General features: G+C 36.5%; 1 protein-coding gene across 1 annotated transcript in view; it reads right to left on the bottom strand.

Annotated features, from left to right (window-relative positions):
* Window positions 1–232: 232 nt before the first annotated feature.
* The window catches only part of MYBPC3 (myosin binding protein C3), a 65,912-nt gene continuing 39,891 nt past the window's right edge, over window positions 233–26,253 (bottom strand). The window contains exons 25-35 of the mRNA XM_076344473.1: window positions 23,193–23,381; window positions 21,036–21,170; window positions 19,675–19,842; window positions 18,225–18,313; window positions 12,953–13,148; window positions 7,602–7,741; window positions 6,680–6,839; window positions 5,976–6,112; window positions 3,237–3,423; window positions 2,092–2,134; window positions 233–1,565 (exon numbers count right to left, since the gene is read on the bottom strand). Coding sequence (XP_076200588.1) covers window positions 2,124–2,134; window positions 3,237–3,423; window positions 5,976–6,112; window positions 6,680–6,839; window positions 7,602–7,741; window positions 12,953–13,148; window positions 18,225–18,313; window positions 19,675–19,842; window positions 21,036–21,170; window positions 23,193–23,381 — 1,412 coding nt within the window. The 3' untranslated portion in view covers window positions 233–1,565; window positions 2,092–2,123. The remainder of the gene's footprint in view (window positions 1,566–2,091; window positions 2,135–3,236; window positions 3,424–5,975; window positions 6,113–6,679; window positions 6,840–7,601; window positions 7,742–12,952; window positions 13,149–18,224; window positions 18,314–19,674; window positions 19,843–21,035; window positions 21,171–23,192; window positions 23,382–26,253) is intronic.

Here is a 26,253-nt window from a genome sequence, read left to right as displayed (position 1 = left end):
AGTCTCTGCTTTTCAGTAGATGTTGTCCCACACATGCTGGGATGATCCTCTCGGTCCACTGTGTTCTGGTCATGGGTTCTTTATAATATAGAACGTCTCTGACTTTTATGTGTGGTATGTGTCTTATTTTTTAAATAATAGTGTTGCTCAGAAAATGAAAGTACAAAACAATGTAAACTTGTTTGCGTATTTTCCATATTTTTTTATTTATTTGTTGAATAATAACAATGTGCAACAGACAAATGTTAACCTTGGATAAGTTGACTTTGGTTTTAGAGGAGTACCCTTCTTTGTTCTGAAACCATAATAAAATAATCAAAATACACATCTCGTTATTATCAGTGTTTTTATTATGAAGACGTATTTGCTTGTTTAGTACAACTAACATGCTGTGTCAGGCGCGCTTTCCCATCTCAACTGGCATGTTGGAGGCAGGGGAGTAGTATTACTTCAGTTCCTTTGTGTTGATTCTTCCAACAGGCAATGCTTCCTGGATTAATTTCATCTTCCCACCTTCTCTTGTACTGTGATCATGAAAAAGTACTTTCCAGCCAGAAACTACTAACAACTACTGCAGGTCCAAAAAAACCCCACCCCAAATACTATTCAAACTAGCAGGTGAGAAGCCAGAAATGCTATCGTGTCATTTGATTAGACAAAATTATCTGCAAAAATACATACATACCATTCATAGACTTTCAAAAGCCTTCAGTAATATTTGATGACAGTAAGTTTATTGCATTCATCATAAGCTTTTTGTTTTGAAATTTTTTATTTACGTGCAAATAATCTTCCTTGCTACATCTTTCACTGTTTCCTCTGATGTACAGATTTATCTCTATAGATTAGTATGATGTCTATAACTGGTTGCAGAAACATCTAATAACTGGAATTCTATGCTGGTGTCTTTTTAAAAGCTAGAAAACCAGTAGTGAGTAATTGTCAAAGAAATGATTTTCTATATGAAGCAGAACCAGTAGCTTTAGCCAGAGATTCCCAAATGGTGTGTTTCGTATATGGTTCTGCAAAGATCTGCTCAAGAGCATAGAAGTGGATATTTCAAGCGCTGACAGTAAAAGCAGTAGGAATGAAAGTTATTTTCTATTGTGCAGAGATCAGTATAATGAAAGGTGATTAAATATTACAAATAACTTGTTAGTGTTTCATTATTCTGAGCTACTTGTTTCTTCTGAAAAATGTCAGAATTCTGTGAAGAGAAAATGGAGAGAACTGTAGAATTGGGGAATTTATGTTCGTTTCAGACATTAGGAAGGGATTGGGTTTGCATGGAACTGTAATATTTGGTTTTTTCAGATGTATCTTATGTATGTAATGGGGGGAAAGTTTTATCTTGATTTCCCTGAATTTCATCACATGGAGACAGGGGCAATGTAACTAAAACAGATGTATGAAGAGAGGAAATATTGTCTGAAAATATGCTGAGTAAGCAGGACACTACAAGACACTGCTGCCTCCTAGTACAGATGAGCAGGACTCCTAAATGTAACTGAAATTATCCTTCATTAATTTCTTCAATTTTCTTCTTTTCAAGTTCCATTCCAATGCTGAGACAGAATGGGGAGAAGGATTTATTGTCAAATACATTACCTGATTGTTTATTATAGCTATTTCATTTTTTTAAAGTCTAAAATGTACATTACACTTCTAAATGAATTGTAATTTTAACTCTGCTTGCTTGGTTAAAGTAATGCACACGGATTATTGATACTGGTTAGTTCTATATTAATAAATAATAGTCTCCTGGGGGAGTGCTTATAGTGAGTTAAGAAAAAAAAGTCAACAAAGTACTCTGTTATTCTTAGATTTTTACACTGGCACAGCGTATTAAAGGTTGAGACCCATGAAACCCTGATGTTAAAATAAACCAAATAAATTATCTTGCAGGAATGTGATCTTAGTATGATTATTGAAAAAACAAACAGAAATCAAAACAAGCACCACCACCACCCCCCCGCCAACATTATAAAAATTCCATAGAGTCTCCAACATGAATATCTAATGACTGTTTAATCTTATATCTAACCAAACAACCATTGCTCCTTTATCCAGCTGAATTATTTTGATTCATACCTTGACTTGCAGATGAATTGAGATTCAGAGTTTTACTGAGGTGCTGGAGAATGAAAAAAAAAATTAAGATATTATCAGACATTAAAGGATGGTAATTTTAAATTGAGACTTGGTGCTGAAGGTGAAATATGGAAGCTTTATAGTGGTTGCTTTTATCTGATGATTCCAAGGAGATTTAATGTTCCTAAAGCAAGCTTCAGAAGATGGTAATATTAAGCTTTGAGCCATGTCTGCACTGTACAGTATAGCACTGAACAGAAATACTTGAGCTAGCCGTTGAACTGAAAGTAGCCTATGTGTCTGCATAGATTAGCTAGACGTTTCAGAGTTCTTAGCCCGAGTTCATCAGAGTGCTAACGCAGCTATATTGCTTGCTGCCGAATGAGGATATCGGTGCCCAGCACTGCAAGGTGTACTGTGTACACATCCCTGACTTAGCGCTGAGTAAAGTACCGAACTCCGTGCTGTGTAGAAATACCTTCAGGCTTGCCATGCTGAAGACAGATCTCTGTCAATGGCTGTTACACAGGCCACTTTCACAGCTTTTTCTGGTTTTGATGAGCATTTAAGGTGGTGCTATATAGATTCATATTGACAAATAGATATGTTAGTAGTGGCTTTACCAAAATTATTTAGTCAATATTTCTTACTGTGTTGTAAACGTGTGACTTTATTTTTTCCTGGCCCTTTTGACGAACAACAAAAATTATCAGTGTTTGAAACATGTTTGTGAGGTAGCATGCACTACCTTTTACATATGTCTAACGGCTAATGACTTAATTTAAAACTTTCAATTACAGAGTATGGCACAAAGGATAATAAAATTATCTACAAACACTGCATTGTGGATAGACCTCCATTCCAGTGCTAAATATCTTCTCTAAAAATATGAAGTCAGAAGTGTAATAATTGTCCACTTTCAGACCTGTATTACCTAGCAAGTAACTTCATTCTAAACTGTTACGGTAGAATTAAAAACACAATCTTGCTGGTGTGTGTAATTAACAAACTTTGTATATAACACCAAAGAAGTCAGGGTTGGATAAAGGGGAACTATGATTTTTTTTCCTAATTTTTTTTTTAAGCTATCTGTTACTTTTTCTTCATTGTAGTATTAGTGTTATCCATAAGATTCATCTGATTACCTCTGACGTCCAGTCTGCACTCTATTTCAGCTTCACCACACTCATTAACAGCTCTACAGGTATAACAGCCACCGTCAAATGGAGTGGGTTTCCGGATTTCCAGGGTCAACACACCCTGTTTACTGAACATGCGGTATTTGGCATCCCCAGAGATATCCATTTTGTTTTTGTACCAGAGTATCTTTGGCTGAAGAACACAAAAGAAGAATTTTAAAATAGAAGGTAGAAAATGGAAGAGGCATGGCTGATCTTACAGCTTTAATTTAGCCATCAAAGGTTTATGCATTATGAGGGCTATATATTACACAGCAGTGTTAATAATTTTTCAAAGAACCTCTCCTCATTCCATACAAACTCATGAAACTAGTAGTTCAAACGTTCAGTATTTTCTTTAACTCTCAAATAGCATGTAAAGAATGTAGGTCTGTGCCCTATTTTATTGCAATTTTTTAAAAACTCCTACAAACTGACTACAAATTCATTCCTTCAGGAGTTATTTAATTGTGCTTATTAAAATATATTTCAATGCTTCAAGTATCTTACAGAAAGGGAATTAAACTGCACAGATAATTAGAGCAGAAGTGCCATAAAGGTCCGCAGATCTTGGGTGCAAACTTGGGATGCCAAGGTTTGGGCTGGGAAAGGATTTTCCAAACCATTTATCATAACTTTAGCAACTTCAGGAATTGCAAAATAAAGTTCCTGTTGGCTTCAGCTGAACAATAAAGTGGTTAGCTCTGTACCAATTCAAGCCATTGTGTTTTGTTTCTGGTACCTGAAAATGTGCCTTTAATTTTTATAAATGAAATTTTGAAAATGAAAAATCTGATACAAAGCAAACAGCTTTTGTTTATTTCAGGCTCGTTAGTACATATAGTGAAGAAATAAGCTTTAAAGAGTAGAAGACCAAGCTCTGCATTCGTCTGTTTTACTTTCAGAATTAACATCATCTGTTTCTTCACCCACAAAAAAAATAAAACTACTGTACTGTTTTATAGAGTGCCTTCAAATCTACTGAAACACTTGTGTCTTTGACCTGTGATACACAGTTCCGTGCATCCCAGTTGCCATGCTTAATTTTCTTTAAAGATATCAGCTGTATTTTTTCCTGCCTCAAAATTTTTTGCTTCTTTTTCTATAGCCTCTTTATCTTTCTGGGTATATGTCTTTTGTTTCAAGACTGCTACCAGGGCATGCATATTGGCTCTGCTCAAAGTGGTAACTTTCTCTTGCCATTCAGATCATATCTGAGGTATACTTGATAATCTATAGTTATTCAGAATCGGAACGCTCTATCAATATAAGCTACTCTTTGTGGAAAGGACCTGTTGCAGAGTTCTGCAGTAGGTACAGAAACTTTTTGTTAAGGTTAATTTGGGCAATGCAGGTACAGAAATGTATCTGGAAAAGCTGCTTTAAGAGTATTGGGTGTACTGAAGGATGAGGACTATTTGTGTCCTTCAGGCTAATGCGGAAGGAAGAGCTAGCATGCTCACATTCAAAAGCCTGTGACTACTGTATTTAACAGCTTAAAGTACAAAGTTTTTCTTAGAATCTTCTTAAAACCATGGAAACTGAATGAAGTGGATACAGATGCACAAAAAGGTCAGTTAACTGAGAGGGAATATCATTACTGTCATTTCATGATGAATCCAAGCTGAGGCAGCTGCTGGAGGATGGATTTTGCCTACAGTTGCTAGTATTTCTTCTATAATGTTCTTGTTCTTTTGCAGCTATTTGCGTGGGTATGCTTCCTTTTTGTACTTGAGTTCTGTCTGGAGCTCCTTCTTCATCCAGTGAACTACAGCAAATGATTGCATTAAGACTTTTTTTTTTTTTTAGTTAATTTGAACTTTGAGCAATTATCTTACATGTTTTGCTGTGTAGCTATCAGATTCTTGTGCAGGCATGAGGAAGGGAGAGGAGCTGGAAATAAGCAGCCAGAAGGGGAAGGGAAAAGGGTACTGCATTTTTTGTGATTGTACTAATTTAAATTTATGACAAGATTATGTCATAATATGGTAAATTCCTTCACTGCAGACAAAAAGCCTATTTCCCTTTTTTGAGAAACCTAAATTTAGCTCCTAGCTGATAGAGTTTTTACTGTTTGTTCCTGACTTTAACAAAAAAGTACATCTTTTTGTACTCTTTGAAGAGACTTCAACAAATATATTTAGACTGAGAAAATATTCCTGTGAGATTAAAGAAAAAAAAGCCCCAAAACTTCACACATGACAGCAGGTCTTATTTTAGTTAATTTTGCAAAATAACTCAGACTCTCAAAAAGTTATGTGCACATATTGACATAACAGAAAAACTGGTGTTCCTATGTATCATTTAGGTTAATGGAACAGTATATTACGTTAGCTGCTGTTTTCTTGAAAGACTGAAGAGAGCATTGCGAGAAGATACTTTTTTTGTTGTTACCTTCTTCAGTGAGTAGATTTTATGTACGCATGGTACATTTTCAATGGCATGGTGTTACCATAAGCAATGACTGTCCTTTCCTCTGTCACCTTTACTGTATTGCCTCACTGGTTCTGTGCACAACCACACAAACGCTTGCACCATGCATTCTGGTTAAGCATCAATTATGAGTGAGGTGGGAGATAATTGGGTGACCTTTGCTTTTTCTTAACGTAGTCATGTTACACTCCAGTCCCACTGAACTGGCATGAATTCTAAGGCAGCATCTTGGCTTGTTGCGACAATATCAATTACAGTTGGTGTAATCTGTACCTTGGGGATTCCTCTTACAGCACAGCTGAGTGTGGTGTTGTATCCTGCAATCACAGAACGGTTTACTAAAGGGTGAGTGAATTTAGGAGGTTCGGAGAAGTCATGTTCTTTGTAACTAGGTGGCTTATAAGCGGTGCCTGCAATTCAAAGAAACAAAAGAGTAAGAACCGTGTTTTCAATTCTGTTGACTTGCATACAATCTATTTGTCATTTAATCTGCCTCTATGATTTAGAGAAGCTTCAAAGCTATGGCATTTATGATATAACAAATCTTTAAATTCGCTTCACTCTAAAACACATCTCATGTTTAATGCTTTAGTTAAAGTAAAAGGTCCTGGCAATCATGGGTTTTCAGCTTCTGTTAAAAATATGAAAGCCATATATCTGCAGGGGAATTCTTCACCACAGACATCTTAAAACTTTTAACCCCAGAATGTAAATATAACCCTCCAGTTGTATTATTTTCTTAAAATAATATAGTTTAGGAAGACTGTGTGATTAAATATTTTTGAACAGATGTTTGTGTTAGTACAGGAGATCTGCCTAGATAAGGGCTCTCGATGCTAAAATACTTTATAAGTGCTAGTTACTAAGTGATGAAAATATCTCTAGTGGTGCATCTAGTAACACTATTTTCCATTTACCAATGTATTACTTCTGGTACTTAGTGGCTTTTGTGATCTTTGTTTTGAAGAATATGTTACCTGTTTTTTGGATATAGGCAGGATTTTTGGTGGTTGCAGCAGTTTCACTCAATCCACACAAATTTTCACTGAAGATTCGAAAAAAATACTCATTTCCCATAATCAGGTCTGACACTACACAGTTTGTGCGACGATAGTGATCAAAAACAGTATACCATTCCTGTAACAAGACTATACTGTTTAGAAAGATGCTATGAGAGGTCAGATATGGTGCTAGTTTTGGTATGGAGAGATCCTTCTTGCTACAAGGAAAAGACAGGTAGACAGGTATTTAACACTAGCCTGCAAAATGAATATTATGTTGCTTCCCGTGAAGATCAGCTGATCTATTTTCTTACTTTTATTTTCTGCTGGTGTGATAGATGTATGAATACCTACATTTTGAGAAAAAAAACCTCTTTACATTTTAGCCCTACTCATATCTGGGGAATCTGATACAGGATGTGTCTTCAGAACATGACTACTTGATGGGGACTTCCATGAGAGAGATGTTTTCCAGTTTGACTGGCATACATACCTCTCCCAGTATATACCCTACTCTGCCCAGCATCTGAGTTGAAGTCTAACTCTTCCTCCCTCCCCTTCAGTTTTTCCCTGCATTTATGAAAAATATAATTCCAAATAAAAAATATAATTCCACCTTCTGAGTAGCACTATCTGTCCAGTCACCACCAGAGATGGGACAGGCTAGGTCTCTCTTTTTACATTTTCTACCGGGCATTTTATACCATTCTATACTTAGCGTTCTGGTTCTTTTTAGCTTCTATTCTTCAATGTTTAACTGCCTCCAATATGCCATAGTACACCTTGGACACACAACTGGGAGTCATGAATTCAGCTGTTTTCCTCAAGTTTCTGTGTTCCCAGAGCAGGTAGGAGTTTAAACTCCATACAAAGTCACTGACTCAGTGCAATTTCTTACCATTGTCTTTTTGTCAGCTTTCTGGACCATGTAGCCCAAGATCTGTGCATTGCCATCATCCTGTGGAGGTGTCCACTCCAGGGCTGCATTAAATCCCCAAACATCTACAAGCTTTATATTCTGAGGAGGACCAGGCTTGTCTGCAGAGGAGACATGAAAAAAAACCTTAGCTTTTGGTTCAAGATCTAAGACCTTTGTCATTTCCTCCCATGCAGGGAAAAAATAGAACTTGATAGCAACCTATAATTGTTCCATAGCAATACACTTCATTTATGTGAAGTTGAAACTGTAAACAGGAAAGTTGGGAAATTTTCAAATACCCTCTTAATACTCTTCTGAGAGGCCTGAAACCTACTGAGAAATAGACAACACAGTAGAATTAGTAACATAGGAACCAGACAAACTCTTCCTTAAAATGGAATAAGAAGTTTGTGTTGTTTGGATGGGTGCGATTAACTCTTTTACTACAGTTTTATTGCTTGCTTTGTTACCTCAGTGCAATTTCTCAGCCATTTAGGTACACAGAGTAATATAAACAACAACGGCAACTGGGTATATGTTCCTCTCAGCTAAGGAAGGCCGGCCATTTGGGAATATACCTGACTCTTTTTCCTGTTGCCTCAGTGCTTGTTAGCTTGCCCACTAGTGACATTTCTCTGTAATAGCTAGAAAAAGAACAAACTCTCAAAGAGGTACAGAAGTCTATGTCCATTTTAAGATATCTGGAAATATATAGAAGAATATATATTATAAAATTATAATAATTTTCTTTTTTCCTTCTTTTAAGGATCATTCATATTTTACCGATGTTCTTTAGTCAAATGCTGTAACATTTAAATTAGATTTATTAAGTAATATTCCTGTCTGTTTTAACTTGAAGATGCTAGTTCCCCTTTTTGATATGTTAGATTGTTGCTCACAGTTACAGGGCCTGTTGGGGAGATGATCATTAGGCTTGGGTAGATGGTCTTGTGATTAAGTGAAGGATAGTTCGGGATCATTCTAGCTAGCTGAATGGAAACTGTCTCCCCTTTTTGTAGCTAAGCTGGAAAGACGAAGAAAACGGTAAAAACCTGATGGATGAAGGTTTGAGATGAGCAAAGCACAAAGGAATGTAATTATAGATTGCTTGTAATTATAGATTGCTTGTAATTTAATTCCTTGAAGAAGGATATGCAAGTCAGTAATAAACCAGCCTTTGTTATTAGGGGAACTGTGACTTTCTATGACAAAGCTTAATGTGCTAATTCTCTTTTCACTGGCGTACTTTGGAATCAAAGACTGCTTTATAATTAGCTGATCTCTTTTTGTCCTCCTTCAAATTGCTAAACACTGGAGCCAACTAGAACACTTCATGAACTTTAATAAGGAATATGGAATGCATTGCTCTCCATTTATCGTCCTCTTTCTTCCTCTCTTACACTAACATTTCAGAGAAAAAGCTGCCATCTTCTGTTTCTCAACACCTACCAACTTCAAGCAAAGCCTTCTTTCTTCTTCCCTGTTTCTGAAGTAGGGAATGGTAATGTGTTGTCAAACGAACAACATTGCTTATGAAGGTGTGGAAATGTATTTATTGTTATCCTGAATCACAACTTAAAATCTAGAAATATTTCTAGATGTGTATCTTCATTATACAGAAATCAATTAATCTATTCTGATTTGAAGAGAAGAATTTTGGATACTACATATGAATACCTGTGTGGGTATGAAAACTGTAACAGTCTCAGTGGGCAAAGCTCTACAAGCCCTGAATGTGTATTATAATCTAATAGTAGACAGATGTTGTGATATTTAGCAATTTGTTAATTATTTTCAAGTCTACCTACTGTTGTAACCCTCCACAGTATCTGCCTAGTTTTACAAGTATTTTTCCTGTGTGCTTACCTACAGATATATCTACACAACAGTTGTTTTTTGTTTTAAAAGGATGCTTATACATTGCTTTGTCAAAAACTGTGGAGAACTTGGTGATGGTAGTTGGTTTAAATACTATAGGAAGAGATTGATAAATGGAAGAAAAATACAGTCTTAAGTGCAATGAAAGGAAAAAGAACACTTTTTGCAGAGGCCTCACTGAACAGATAGATTTTGAAGCCTGTGCCTTATTGCTCCTGGTTACCTAAAAGCAATTATCTGGGAACCTCCCTTCAAAACTAAAAACAATGGGATGGCAGGTCATTCATTAATTCAGTAATCTATTGGAAGAGTTAGACTTCAGGAATGTGTGTGTGTATATATATATATATTTAAGACATTCTTATGTATGTGTTTATGTACATAGATATAGATATGATTTCAGAGTATGACTTTACTAAGAACAGAAAAACACTTTAAGCCTTAACCTGCTATTAGATTAATGTGATAACAACTCAATGATGTATTAAATAATCCCTTTTTAATTTTTAATAAATTATTACATCTACCCATGGTGGTATAGAAGGAATAAAGAAGAAGAGTGTACTGAAATCCTCAATACTTGTAAGGCTTTGTAAAGGACAATCTTACAAAAGGTAGAGATGGATACATTTGCTAAATGGATTTTTATATTCTTGGTCTTGGTGGTTCGATGGGATAATGCAATCTGCAAGAATATATATTCAAAATTCCTTTGTAGAATTGTAGACTGTTCCTTTCTCAGTACTAACCAGTACATCTCTAGCTGATAATTTGAACAGAGGATGGGAAAAAATCCTAGTGATGCATCTGTAGCAAATTACTTTCCTCTGTAGGACACTGTGTTAGAGTGGGGATTTATATTCTGGGGAAATATTCTGCTACCCTCAGCACAAGCTTATCTCAGGATTTTTGCATATTACTGAATTTTATAGAATGGAAAGAAGAGATAAAGTGTGAATTATTATTTTCAAATAATAAATAATGAGAACAATAAAGAATTCCAGTTAAAAAAAAAATAAATATAGAACTGAGGTTTGCTTTGGTCAATAGAAGGCATAATGGAAGGCATCATTTATTGATGCATGTAGAGGGAGAAAAAAGTTGAGGGAACTATTTTTCAGAGATTGGAGAGATTTTCATTATCTAAGACCTTTCTATAAGTATTTGAAATATACTGTATTCCCATAGTAAAAGTCCGTATTTTGTAGGTCTCTAGAGTAAACCGCAGCAATTGTTTTGGCAATAAGGGCAGGTGATAGCAGTAACAGCAGTGTTTCCTCCTGTTTGGAACTGACAGGTGACTGATCATAGCAGCAGAGCTTTTGGTTACCTGCATTCTTGCCTTACTCCAAAAAAGATAAGGGCTGAGGCTACAAGCATTAGTCCTTCATCAGGTAGACATTTGCCAAGGGAAGTTAGCTGATGAACAGACATCTCAAAAGATCACAGATTGATTTCTTATATCTCTGAAAGCTGGGTTGGCTTTTCAGCATGCCATTCTACAGCACCTAAAGCATTACCAGTAGTATAGAAAGAGTGCCTGAATCACCCGTGTTTCTTTCCTGCCAAGAAAATATAAAGTCTGGAGAGCAAAAAGTGCTGTTGACAGAATTGAAAAGAGGTAGTTATGATGAAAGAGTGACAGAATCAAGAATCAGAGTAGATGCCTTGGTTGCAGAAGTATGTGCGTGTGTTACAAGCCCTTTCTCTTCTTGGCCAGGAATTAAAAGAAGTTTATTTATTCACTTTCAGTTGAGCAAGCTGCCCAACAAGTAAAAAGTTTAATACCTGTCCTCCAACTCTGACGTGTATTAATCTGTGTGATAAAATTAGTTACTTTTTTATCAGCCATTCATTTTCTACATGGAATAACTCTTTGACAATGGTACATGTATGTGTTTTTATGCCTTTCTACAGTACCAAACAATGGGTGGAAGATACCTGGTACTATGCTGTAAGAGCAATGTGCTAGAATCTAGAGTCACTGACTAGTTTTAGAAAGGTATTTTGGTGTGTAGGGTGCACTTCTCCCCTTTATCCGAGTCCCTTGGGATTACTTTTGTTTTAGCTGCCATTTACTTTTTTTGCTGTTGCAGAACTGCAGCCATCCTGTTGAGCAGAAGCAGCTGGTGGTATTAAGACAGATTTGCTCCAATTTGTTATGCCTTTCTTGTTTGCTCTTGGCACCACTGCATACCCATTCTGTCAACATTATTTTATAAAACTTTAAGCAGAATACAGTCAGCATTATATCTTTAATTCCAAAGCATTAAGAGTTATGTTTAAATACTCTTTTTGTGCCAAAATACATATTCTAAAAATGTATTGATACATTGAAGGAAATTTGGCATGACAGTGTGGAAGTGTGGGGAAAGAGAAGTAAAAACAATTATCAAGAATGTTACATAGAGCTGTAATGAGGAGAAATACAAGAGCTCTGGCTGAACATTAGTGAAATCTGAGTAGGCAAGGTCTCAGAATATATCTCACAAAATCCCAAGGGAAGTTAATGAAACTTTGGCAGTGCATTCCTTTAAAATGACACTAGAAAAGAGACTAGAAATTGTATAATGGAGAATAAGCCTCCACTAAGCCTCAAGCTAACTAGACACTCTTAACAGAGTAAGGCATTAAATGTGAATTTTCCAAATTCACAGGACTGTGTCTTGTTGTCATTTGTAATTCTCGGAACAGTAGAGTTATATTAGTGCAATGATTTTATCTTCACTGTCCTTATCTGCTGAAGAAACCCAGGAAGAGTATATCCATTCCAGGATTCCTATTTCTTTTGTTGAGGACAATATGGCTATTCCCAAGAACACCAGAACTCTCAAATTTTTTCTATCACTCTCAAAGTGGTAGAAAGAAGGGTGATAAAGATGATTAAAGATATGGAATGGCGTCTTTTTAAAAATAAACAGAGTCTAAAACTTGAGAAAGTTAACTGAGGAGAGTGTGACTGAAGGCTATAAAATCATGAGTAGCTTGGAAAAGGTGAATAAATGATTATTCATGGTTTTTCTGATACAAAACTGTGTGGATATCAAATGAGATTATCAGGAGAGAGACTCAAAACAAACCAAATAGGTAGTTGTACATGCACTTAAACTGAAATTCCTTACAAAAGGATATTTGGATTCTGAAACTAGACCTGGATTAAAAAGCTGACTGGATAAAATCATGCAAGAAAAAGATTCCCCCAAGAGCTATGTGGGACACAGATAATCCCTCTCCCTCTGAAAGTCTCTAGGAAACAGATCATTTCAAGCTGGGAAAATATACTAGGAAAATAGAGTGACAGGCTAGCCCTGCTCTGAGCTTTGTCCTAGTCATCTGCTATCGACCATTGTCAGAGAAAGGATTCTGAGGTAGTTGGATCTTCAGATTGCTTCAGTATGGCTACTATTTTGTTTTGTATGATACGCTTAATTTTGATGTTGTTAGGTTCTTACCTATGATTTGCATTGTTATTGCAACTTTATCAGTCATGTTTTCTATCTGAAGAGTGAATTCATATGCTCCTGAGTGATGAAGCTCTGCCTTTCTGATGAAAAGGATTGTGTCCGTGTTGCTGTTCCGAATTGCCACATCTTTGGAGTCTAGAGTTTGACCATCTTTCATCCAAATGATTTTGGGTCTTGGTTTACCCTGAAGAGAAAAAAAAAGATTTTTTTTTTTTTTTAGGCTATAGTAGATTTCCATTTTTCATTTTTCTGTTTTTTAGTGGTCTATAAGTCTAGAAAGCCTAATTTAATATGCAGAGTTAAGATAGTAAACTCTCTAAATACTTTCCAATTTCTGTTTTCTTGCAGACAAATATTTGCTCCCATCTGTGTGATTTAGTTGCACCATGCCCTGAGGATGCCATTTAGTTACCGTTAGAGAAAAGACTGAAATTATACTGAGAACAAATCCAGAAAAAATATACTTGTGCTGGTCTGGTACTCTTTCCCAGGCATCTGTGAAGCCAACAGTTGATCTGGCTCGCTCTGATTATTATTAAGTAACAGAAGTCTTTAATATCTGAGGAGTTTATTAGCTTTCTTCCCCCTTCTCCCCCCTTTCTTAAAACATTTGATTCTCTATCCCCAGGCATTTTTAAGATCTTTCGAAAAATTGTTATAATCTTGAAGTCTTGGGTTGTGAAACTTACTGTATAATTCTTTCTGCATTGCAAAAATTGTTTTGGTGACTGTCAACCTAAGCAGTCAGTGTTGCTACACCCACGGAAGATGACGTTGTGGAATCAGTAAGGTATCTGTGGTTTACCTCATTGTCACTCAGCTATTTCTAGGAAAACTGGTAGATAATATTTAGTTCTTCAAAAGTTGTTTGAGTACTACTTCCACAGTACAGCTCCAAACCAATAATCCCAAGAAAACAGAAAAGGGCCATATCATATTTATTAACTGTACTTATAGTCAATCTAGCAGAAAATAACTCGGTGGTTTTTTTTAAGTTTTTCCCAGATTAATATGGTGAAACAGTGCAGCACAGGGCTAGATGAATGCCAGGAGCAGCTCAAATGGGTGGGGAGGGAAAGTGAGACCATCCAAGCCAGCAGTCAGATCTGCTTAGGCTGCCCTGGAACTGAAGTCTAAGGCACTGAAATTAGGACATATACTGCCCTCCGCCTCTAGTAAACAGCAGAGAAAGCACCTCTAGAAGGCTCCTCAATTCACTGGGTGTCTGGAAGATACTCTGTAAGACTGTATCTTTTTTCTTAGGCTACAGGGGGAGATTAGGATACTCAGACTCTTGGTTTAGGTGCCTAAAGGTAGGCAGAATAAAAATAAATCTTTGTGCTTTGCTGCACCTTTGTTTCAGGTTTGTCTGGTATTTGCTCAGAAAGTCTGTGCAGCATAATTTTATTTTTCTGTGGTATTAGAGAAAAACTTCTTCTTTTGTAAGAGTCAGGCCAAGATCCGTCCAAAATTACACTTAAAGGACTTCTAAAACACCTAGAAATTACTATTCTTTAATAGATGCTCTTTTCTCTGGCATGTAAATCACCAGATGTATTGTAATTGATTTTACATTGGGGCTGATAATAAAGCTTGAATGAGCAATGTTTTTGGATCTTCCAGTTTCCCCGTCTGGTAACTGATTTTCTTACTGCTTTCTGCCAAGGAGTATAGTCACCTCAGGCCTGTAGCTCTGAAATATTAGATACAAGATTATTTTGTCCAGTTCTAGTGTACCTTCACCCTGGTCTCGTTTCATAGAACCCTTACAAAAACCCATTAGAGGAAGACATGGGTTCCCTTCTTCAGCTGGAAGGTGTAGTAGAAATTCTTGAACAAGTAAAAGGATTTGTTTTGTTTTGTTTTGTTTTGTTTTTCCATATCCATGTCTGATTATTGGTGAACTTGACAAGAATTGACTCTATTTTACTTTCCACATATGTGTATATTTTAAAATGATATGAGGATTCTTCTTGAAAATTTTGGCTAGGGGAATGATTTCAAAATAAAAACAATCTAGTTAAAATGGCATACTTATATGGAAATTTTATTTAAATTTCTAATTTGTCAAGACAAATACTTGGCTAGGTTTTCAGACTGATTACAAGATTTAATAGTTCTTGATGGACTGAGTAATGAGGTGAATCGAGGATCTGGCCTGGGCATGAGAAACCATAGCATTATCTTTATCATAAGAAATATCTTGACTATAAATCAAGCTTTGCTACTGCTGGTGTTCTAGTGTGGTTGATCAGATATGTTCTCTCATGGCACCTCCTTTTTTGAGGTGCTATGAGTGCCAGTGAAAGATTGCAAGTTTTCAAAGTGTTGGTTTTCATATACTCTTATATTTATAGACTGTGAAAAGCATAAACAGATAGAAAGCATGTTCCTAATACATATCTCAGAGGACTGGATTTCTGCAATGTGTAATAGGTAATCTGAGAGAGAACAGTGAGTGACAGAGCGGGTAAACAGCACACCAGAGAAACTTCAGGGAGTTTACTGCCAGGGAAGAACGAATTTAAATGCTTTTAGATGTTTATATTCACACATATATGATGGGCAAGAAGACTGCTCAGTAATACTGTGAATTTTATCCACTAATAGCACATAATATTGCTTCAATCATGTGCCCGTGTAGTTAGTTTTGAAACAAGAATGTATTGATTCCCTTCCTTTCAGCAGAATGTCCCACCTGCTTAATGCACTCAACAGAAAAAGGGTTAGTAATAATGTTGTACTTGTTCTTTTCTGTACATTTTAATCTGAAGAATTGAATAGATTTGCAAATAGCATTTAGCCCAGGATACCTTGACAAGGTATTTAATAGAATTTCAGTGTTAAATGACACAGTAGTGACCACAGAGGTCACTGGCAGGGTTGCACAGAAACTGTAAATAGTAGAAGACACTTACACTTTAGTTAGATAATATTCTGCCTGCTTGTGTTCCCTAGCTCAGGGTTCACAGTAATTGCAGTATTTATGTATTTTCTCCTATATATTTTTTTGTAATTTGAAGATTGCAATCATATCTACTTAGAGTCTTTTTCTTCAATGAAATGGCCAGCGATTTAAACTTTTTCAAAATGTAAAGTGAAATGTTCTTTTTGCTTTGCTTTTTTTGAAAGATCCTCAGTTTTGCATATTCTAAATAGCTTTTGCAGTATTAAGAATTGCAGCTATAGCTGCAATTCAGCACTATTACAAATTTAATTCACTCCAAAAATACCCCTTGAATTAAAATCCTCTGGTTTTGGTTCTCGGGCTAAAACTTGTTGTTGACGGATAGATGTTAGCCTTACCTTTTAGGAGACAAGAGTTTATACCAATAGATGATTTGTTTGTCAGTTAGCTACTCAAATAACTTTTTAATCAGTTGGTTCATTTCAGCTAAATTTGACAGTGCACTAGAAATCTCTAAGATTAGCTTAGTACAGTTTTGTGAAAACTGGTGGCAGGGTGAAATACCGAAACCTCATTTAGTGTCCCCACTGAGAAAAAGTCAGGGAAGACTTGGTCTTTATCCGTTTTGTTTGGCAACAGCTGAATGATCAGGCAGGATAAGTGAAGCTCTGGATTAGTTGCTACGTGTACTTTCTCTGGCCCAGGGAACAGAGGGCTTGTCAGCTAGGACTACCTAGGGGAGTAGGGCAAAGAACTGGCAAATCTCTAGGAATATTGCAATGAGGCTGCTCTAAGCAAAAGAGGTGGGTTAGTATGCTGGGAAGATGGTGATACAGGGGACATAAGACACAAATCTATAAAATACCAAACTTTATCAGTTCCTCTGCTTATGGGACAGCTTGTCAATTTTGTGCAAATTTTCTTCAACTCAGATATCAAAACAGCAAAAATATCTGTTTATTTAATGTATTTTTTTTTAAGACTTACATAACTCAGAAATATCAGATGTAAAATCTTGAATTTTGCATGTGGCTAGACCTCAGTGAAGGGGCCATTTTAGCAATTTTGGAGATAAGAAGCATGAAAGAAAAAAACAAGCATGTGATTATGTCGAAGTAGTGCAAGCATGCAATTCAAGGCAGTTACTCCATGTATTGGTTTGCAACTGTTTACTGATTAGATAGATCTTTGTGAAAAAGCAACTTTTCATGTAACCCAGTAACCACAGGGCAAAAGACGTGTATGTTTTATTTTACATAGGTTTTGCTCTTACATAGATTCCTGCCCCCCCCCCCCTCCCCCCGGCTGGTACTGCCCAAACAAAAGAATATAGGTAATGTGTGCATATGTCTCCCTTGCTGAAAGAATGTTTTGCATATCTCCAGCATCTTTTACATGAGAATTTCAAAACTCTTCACTGATAACAGTGATTACATTTTCATAAATGTCAACCCCGGACAGCAGAGACATTTTAGTTTCTTCAAATTATAAATGAGGACTGGATTAAATGTTGTATCTATTGTTGCTGAGGATATCTCTGTCAGAGCCAGAATCTGCAGTTTACAATTTCTTTTCCTATGTTTCACTCAGAAAACCTTTTCCTTCCACACACTAATTCTTGTACTATATCAATATTGTAGCCTTGCATCTGAAAAAATGCTGTGGTGGTTTATGAATAGTCGTTATAGTTGCTTATACAGCTGTAGAAAATGCAAAGACAGGGTAACTGGTTAGGTCAGTCTGTGTGTATATTTTAGCAATTTTGTGCATGCCATAGCGGCGTGTGTAGTTACATGCATGCACTCTTGATAATCCTTGGCATGCTGTGTTTTTTTATACCTTGAGCTCATGTACAGTAATACCCAAGCTATTCTTTATATACACACAGATTCTATATAGGGCCAATTGTGATACTCTGTTTATGTACAAACTCTAATTTTTGTAGTCAGCCTTTCAGAAATGAACATACACACTTTTGGCAAAGAAGTTGCCCAGTAACATCATATACATTGGTTTCAGAAGAGTAGTGGTTGAATTCTTACACTTTTGTGTACTTCTCTCAAGGTGCATCCTATGGTCAATAAGCAAGAACGGTCTTGCACTTACTTACTTTTTCTTCCTCCACAAAAGGAGGGATTATGGAAGAAATTATGACTGTAAAAAAATTGTCACTGAAAGTAAAGTGATTTTATTTTTTTTCCCTTTCTTTAATGTTTGAGAGGGTTTTTTAAATCATCAGCCATACTTTATGTAATACTGCTTAAGCAGTGAAACAATGGGAACTTGCATAAGGGAAACTACTTTAGGTAAGTAATGATAAATAACCATGACAAAATAGAAACCAATACATACCTGAAAAGGGATCACAATATTGATTGTCTCACCCACTTTCTTCACCAGAGTTTGTCTGAGATGGCGTGGCAACCAGATTTTGGGGCGCTCTGCAGTTAAGCATTAGTACATTAAATACAAAGCTTTTGATAATTTGAAATATTACTTATAGCACAAATAAGACAAAACACCAAAGAGCAGAGGCTTGGATACTTGTAAGCCTAAGAAAGTTTTGCAAACACTGTTTATACAGTTAGGGAGTAGTTAATTCTCTAAGTACTTTCAAATGTATTTGACTACTGGATACAAATTTAGTAGCAAATCTCAGTTATATATTTACAACTGAGCAGGTTTCAATGACAGCAGGATTTGTGAAACTGTGTCGCATCTGAAATGACAGATTTGGGTGACTTCCGTTGGATGTGAGCCTTCTATGTGGACTTTGTTTCTTTGGAGAACTTCATCAGTTCAGTGGAAGGGATGGGACAAAGCGTGTATTGGAGTAAAAGAGTGATTATAAACTATGATTAATCTATTGCTATCTTGATACTGCAGCTCCTTGTAAATTGCCATTTGGAGATATTTATGGACTTACTCAGAAAGTAGAGCAGTCAATGGATTTCCTTTACCTTTCTACAGTCATTCAGTTACAGTTCTTTCTTTGAGGTGGAAGGAGTAGAGTGTCATTGTAGCAGCTTACCTTTCACTAACAAAAAGAGGACCTTAGTGCATGTTTTTTCATCTAGTCCCTGCTTTCCTCTACCTCACTGGAAAGCTTTCTATGTTCTCCATGTGCTCCTTATTCTTTTCCTAGTCATTTACAGAAAGAATTTCTTAACATACAGTTGGGATATCTTTCTTCATGTCCCTTTGGTTTTGAGATGTACTACAACTTCATTTCATTTACACTGAGTCATTTTACTGTCAGTGAGACTCTGGCAGACACTTCATGTGAGTCAAGGTTGAGGAATCCACTATTAGCAGCTCTTGATATCTTTTGGACTCCACTCAAATGAATTATAATCTACTGCTGTTGGGTGATACACAGGGTGTTAATTAATAACCTAGGACAATCAAGTACAGATAACTGCTTTTATTTAAATAGATCTCTTGGCGTAGCCAATGCGGTCATTTTGCTGTAATGCAACAGCTTTTCCAGCAGAGCTAAATATTAAAAATTATGTCTCTTAAATGCCAACGGTGCCATTACAAGAGGTGAATTGTCTATATTTTGAAAGTAAGAAGTAGGATTTTGTTTTAAGTGCTATGCCTTAGAAATATAAGACCTGGACAGTATAGTAATGTTCTCAGAAGATATTGGGCACCTAGTCAAAGTGAAAGAGCTGTTTGGGTGTTGTTCTCAGAAGAAGGCACAGGCTTGCCAGTCCCAGAGTTTTTCTACATGTGTACATGACTAGAATTTTGACCAGAGGAAATGGATGAATAAGATTTATTCAGCCTAGATACTCACGCAGGATCTCTTGAACAGTAACGGGCTCTTTGATTATTGCTGCCCCACTCTCACCAGCCAAGTTTATAGCCTTTACACGGAAATGAAGTTTGTCCCCTGTGACCAGGTCTTTAATCAGTGCAGATGTGCGCTCAGTTAGGCCAGGAAGAGCTGGAATCCATTCTGTAGCTGCAAGTATAGGATTTGCATATTGTAATAATATATTATTTTTCCAAACTGATGCCTTGTCTACAATTGAAAGTAAATTTGTGTTAGGGTAAAATGAATTTAACATGCAATACCACACTTAAAAGGGAATAAACTAAGCTGGAAAAAAAGAACTCTGGATCTAGAAGATGTGTTTACACATGGAGTTAAGGAATATATACACTTTGTTTATTCAAAATATCTAAGGGTAAGGGAATCATCTTTGGGTAGTTCCTTTGTCATTCTGTTTTATAGAGCTTAGAGCTATGGGGCTTCTCTACATTTATTTTCATTAGCAAGAGACGGGGGGAGAGAAATTTGGAAGTATTTTTAGCAAGAAAGTGAAGCCTTAATTTAATTTTTTCTTGAAATAAGTATATCTCCTGTGGGTGTCCAAACAGATTGGTGAGAGCCACATATGCTGAAAACAAGGAATTTATTATTACTTCTCAATTGACACTGTAGAACAGAATTCTTAGGGCTTACTTAGTTATTCTAATGACACAGGAGTACGACTGATAAAATCATTCTTCTATGACGATGATGTAGGGATTCTGGTAATTCCATGATGATATCTCATTAAAGACTATAAATTATTTCTGGATAAATTATACCCTGTAAAAACCCTAGTTTAGGTTATATGGCAATTGAGCTTAGTGTCAGAGAAAATTTCATGATTGAAGTGATTATGAATTTGTTGTTTGATTTTTATGTCATAAATGTTATGTTGTAGCATCACAGTAAATTGAGTGTTGTAGACATGGTGCAGTTATACTCTTTATTATCAGACCACAAGCATTAAATGAGATAAGGTAACAGTTACTGATGTTGTTACAGTCATGTTGTTATATTGGTTTTAAGGAATACGCAATTTGTGAATGCTACAAAAATATAGTAGTGACTATAGAACAGCACTGGTATTTTTGTAGTACTTTTCTGTATTAAAGTTTATGATGATTGTGAAGATGACATTATGGTTGATGTGACTTTCATGGTTTTATAGTCATGTCGTGGTAAGCCTGGTGATGGTTGGCACGGATGTTAGTCATAGATTAGAGTTCAAATTTAATGATACTGGATACTGTGAATTTATTGGGATATTGCAGTGAAGCTATTGCAATTGTAGTATTTTAATAATGTTCAGCTGCTGCTGCCACGTACTCGTGCTTACTTACATCCATCTTTGCAGTATTCCACAATGTAACCATCTAATCCCCCGGCTCCAATCCGCTCAGGGGGTCTCCACTTCAAGGCAACAGTGCTGTCAGAAACATCTTCCACTGTAAAGTGGGTTGGTTCACTTGGAGGAGCTATAAGGAAATACGTAGAAGTAAATTCTGAGAAATAGCAATATAACTGTGAGAATTCAAAGGCTATAGAAGGAGTGGCTACCAGCTGAATTATATACGACTGTCTGTTTTAATAAAATAAATTCAGCTGAAGCTCAGTTGTAAAAATGTAACACCTAATACTTCATTTAATAGAAGTGCAGAATAAGATTCCTATAATAGGGAGGGGAACAAGAGGTTAAGATAGTAGTTCCTATATACATATGCTCCCTTATGAGTAAAAGCCAATGAAAAAAGAGGAGTTGTAGAAGGGAGTCAAATTGTCAGCAGAAGTCTGCAGGAAAGTTTAGAAATAAAAATGCATACAATTTGTATGCTGTACTTACACCCTGATTGTAATTAGACAAAATTTACACAGTCAGAGGACCAAATTCATCAGTGGCTAAATTTGACTTCACTTATTTTCCTCTAACAGTGAAGAAAATGACCAGAAGTTATGACTACATCTTTAGAGAAACACTAGTTCTGATTTGTGCATTTGTAAGAGAGACATGCCTGAGAAAAATATTTTGGGGCTGAAAAATTTTCATTTCAGTTAGATATAGCTATTTCATATTGTTTCAGAACAGGAATGTCATGGCTCTTTTTAAATCCATAGTTCAGAAAGACCACTAGCTAAATTCAGTCTTCTTAAGCATGACTGTTGTCTAGTAATTAAAAAACAATCAAGAAAAGCCCTTACCGGAGAATCCCAAATACACAAAAATGCTACTGTGAAATCATTGATTCGAAAAAGCAAGCAGAAAGATAACTTTTTCAAAATAACATTTAGAGTGCTGGAACATAAAATTTAGTATACATGGCATAAAAGCAATCATGTTAAAGAAATATATGTTTGGCATACTCTGTGTATATGTATTATAAATTGAATATCTTTTGGATATACATAACAGACTTTACATACTTTATATATGAAATATTTCTAATAAGTTAAATACAGGTTTATAAATTGTGCAGCTGATTGGAATTGATCTTAGTTCCCAAAGTTATTGTAAAAAAAAAAAAAAAAAAATTTAAAAAAATATCACCCAGTTTCCTTTCCGTAGCTGTGTCAAAATTTTTCACATTCAAATGGCAGCAAGGACTGTGAACAGCACACAGGAGGCAAAGGCAGTTGGGAGCATACGCAACCACACAGTACATGATTAAAACCCCAAACCTCTTCTCTGAAGCAGTAAGTGTGAACTTTATCCTTAATCAAGTAAAACTCTGCCTATCCCATGAAAACTTTGGACCTTTTTTTTCAGTAGCTCCGCTTGATGGTTTTCGTTTGCCCTCTTTTGTTGCAGACCAGCCGTTTTGTGTTTGAAATCCAGAATTAAGAGACCCTTCTTGCAGTTCATCCTTTCCTTCTGACCCCTTCACTGCATCATCTGCTTTTACATTATCTCCTTCAGCAGGCTGTCCCCCTTTGCTGATATTTGTAGATTTAGCAACTCTAGTCATTTTAATCTCCAGCTATTTGTATTTTTGTGGGTCTTCTTTCTAAAGTTCTTAGCAGGCAGGCTTCCTGAGGACTCCTTTAGTTTGCTCCTTGCTCAGGGACTGCAGGAGATTATTTTCTTAATCAGCTATCCTTTTAGCTGTGGAGAGGGCTAGGATTAAGGGAGTACTGGGTGGGATACTGTGATATTTGCACCCATAAGGGAATGGGAGAAGCTGAGAGGGACAGGATAATTTCTGTCAGTTAGTTCTCCTCCTTTCCAGATCCAGCTTGACTCTCACACTTCTAATTATAACAACTAAAAATTCATCAGCAATTTCATGAAACTGGAACCTCTGTGCTTCTCAGGAAGGGGAATGAGAGATAGAGAAGAGGAAGATTACAAAGGAAAAGGTTGATTAGATATAGAATATAGAGATGATTGGTAGCCTCTTTCCTAACACATTCTTTTTAGGTATAAGGGCAGTTGAAGAGAAGAGGTGAAAATTGTCCTATCTTGGTTTTGCCCTAGAAATAATATAGAGTGTGGTAAAACTCACCAATTGGCATGAAGGGTTGCGAGGCAGGGCTTGGCCGGGACATGCCAATAGAATTCACAGCATAAATCCGCATCTCATAAACTACTCCTTCAATCATTCGCTTGGCTTCATAGGTTAGCTCTTTTAAAAGGTCAAAGTTTAGTCTCATCCATCGATAGCTCTTCTTCTTCTTTCTCTCTAAAATATAGCCTGGAAAGGATAGCTCTTATGATGTAAAAGAACTGCAAATTATTATCTCACATGCAGGAAAAAAGAAAATCACCTTTCCCCCCGCCCCCCAATGGCATAAAAGAGCCAAATGTGATTTGGAATTATTGCATATAACTGAATTGTGTGAAGCTTTGGTACTTTCCTGCAGTTTCCTTTTGTACTACTTTCCTTCTATCTGACATTCTTACCTAAACAATTATACTATTCAGAGTAGAAGTTATTTAGAATTGTCTATGTCTGGTATTAGGCTTTAAGCACATTTTGCATGCTATGTACTACTATTAAGGTATTTAGATGTATGCAAAATAGAGATACTAGCAGAGCTGGTTTAAATGGTAAATCCTTTCTGGTGAGAATGCGGTCATTCACTCCTAATGGCAGAGAAATGCATGAGAGACAGCAGTTCAACAGAAAGCCCTTTCAGTGAAGGAAAAATTGCCTTGAAATGTGTAGGATGAGACATAGAGTTAAAAAATTAATTTCTTTCTTATATTCTGCTGCAATTCACTAATCTTGTCTAACAGCATAAATCCCAAAGCAAAAAATTAGTTGGAAGAAGAGTTTGACAATTCCCTTTGTGTTTTGGTTTTTTTTAAATGATTTATCAAAGAACTTATGTTAGATCTCTGTGTCCATTGCTAAGTGGTGGAATTGTGGAGTGCTTCCCAGACAGTGCAGGTCCCAGCTCTGCTTCAGCCCTATAGTGGAGTGAGTCCTGGCCACGCACCATTTTTCTTGCTCTGATTCCCTTGGGAAGGAAAGTGAACCTGTATGATTAACAGAGAACCAAGAGAGCTGGATGCACTGCAGAACAAATCTGTAGTATAGCTTAGATGTAGTCTGTACGCCCAGAATCCAGGTCTTTAGTACGTCTCCCTCTCCCCCTGAACATCCACAGCCTTTCCCACACTACCATGCTGTTTTTCAGAATGACTAAGTCAGGCAGGGTTATCACTTTAAAAGATAAACTTCTCATTTCCCAAAACTGGGAATGGAATCTGTGATTCTTGATCCTTAATGTGGAGGATGCTTGTATATCACATTGGAAATGTTTGTATAAATTGTTTTCCAGTGACCTGCTACAAAGGAGTTACTAACTGTTTCTTTCCATCTAGCTATATTAAATTTCTGCTGCTTCTCTGTGTTGCAGATAGTATGCCTGGATGTGATGCATGTAGACTTCTTTTAAACAGATTTTGTTTTGAAGGGTATTCATCTTTTAACTATGGAGTGAGTAATCAGAAAATACACTGAAAATGATTTACACGTACCATGTATTTGTATGTATTTTATGTCTGTTTCTACCCATACTCTACAGAGGATATGTCTGTAACAGTGGTCAGCTGCAATAGTAAAAGTCTATAGCAAACACATTGTAAAGACGTATGAATTGAGCTGTGTAGGTCAGCGATTCGATCCCTGCTGCTCACAGAGGTCATGGCTATCAAACTTGCAGATGTCCCTTTGGTATAGCTGTGAAGTATGATTCACACTTACAGCATCTGAAGGGAGATGGAGAACGACAGGCACGTTTGCCGACATGTTATAGTCACAGACATCATGCATCAGCAGCCTTTCCCGTCTACATTGAATTGCAAGAGCATGAGAGTCTACAGAAAGTTTTGGGAAACGAGTGGTGGAGGTGCCTTTGAGCTGACAGGTTGTATCATCACTTCTAATGTATAAGGTTACTCCTGGCATGCTTGTTTTCAGTAGCTTTTAAACAGGGTTAAATGCTGTAAGCAAAGAACCTATGGTTCTTTTGACACGTTCCCGCTTTTTTCTCTCTTCACCAGGGTCTGTGAGACCGAGAGAAGTTTCAGCAACTCAGTTTCTGTTTTTCTGCCACTTTAGATATGCATAGTTTCCTGTCAGAACTGAGACACTTCTTCACTGTGGCATACCAGAATCGCAATTAAAAAAAAAAAAAAAAGTAAAAAAGAGGTAAAAAGACAATACTGGTACTATTGGTGACATTTGGTAAAGCAGATTATTTCCCCAAATGTACAGAATGTATGATAGATAAAGATACTGCTGTGGTAATATAAAAAGTACAGGAGACCCCATGAAAGGTTTGCATAACAGTGAAGATGGGGTGTGAATTTCTTTTCTCTATCTGTTGGATATAGCTAATAAAGACTGTAGCAGACTGCCTACAATGCCATCTGTAACAATATGAAGACAGATTAAGAATGCATATGTCTTTCTCCGCTGCCTTTTTAACTTGGTTTTAAAGCTTTGTTTGAATGGGTAGTGCTGCATCTTGGCTTTTTTTTTTCCCCAGGTGTTTTATTCTAGCTCTATTGGTAGTACAGTCCTGTGCTAACTGAAGAAACCTCCTCATGTAGTGCAAAGGGTTGTTAGTGGAACGTTAACAAAATCATTCCTTTGACAGTGAAAACAAAACAAAGAACTTTCCAAAATATGTGTCCTGAAAACTCTACAAAACCAAATCATGGGCTTTGCATAGTCAAGGGGGGAGGGGGTGGGTGTTGGCTGTGGTAACGGGACATAATAGTTTAAATTGTTAACTTCTTGCTTGCTTCCTGTCAGAACAGATGAAACCACAAAGGACTGGCCCAGTAGTATCTTGTTTATTCCTGCACAGATAACTTCTGTTGAATTAAATGAGGTTACTCTCTTCTTGTGGAAGTGAATGAAGCCCAAATATCCAAAAGCAAATACAGACTCCTCTCTTCCAGATACTATGCAGGGGGTTAAAAGAATTTTAGAACATTTCTAGCCCTGGCATCCCCATTGGAGTCCATATAGCTTTCAGTGCATTTTTTTAAAAAGAAACTCAAACTCCAGTGATCTTTATTAAACAAATTGCTAGATTTGGAGTCCAGAG

This window comes from Aptenodytes patagonicus, chromosome 7, assembly GCF_965638725.1.
Source record: "Aptenodytes patagonicus chromosome 7, bAptPat1.pri.cur, whole genome shotgun sequence".
Lineage (NCBI taxonomy): Eukaryota > Metazoa > Chordata > Aves > Sphenisciformes > Spheniscidae > Aptenodytes > Aptenodytes patagonicus.
This window is presented reverse-complemented; position numbering and strand designations above follow the sequence as displayed.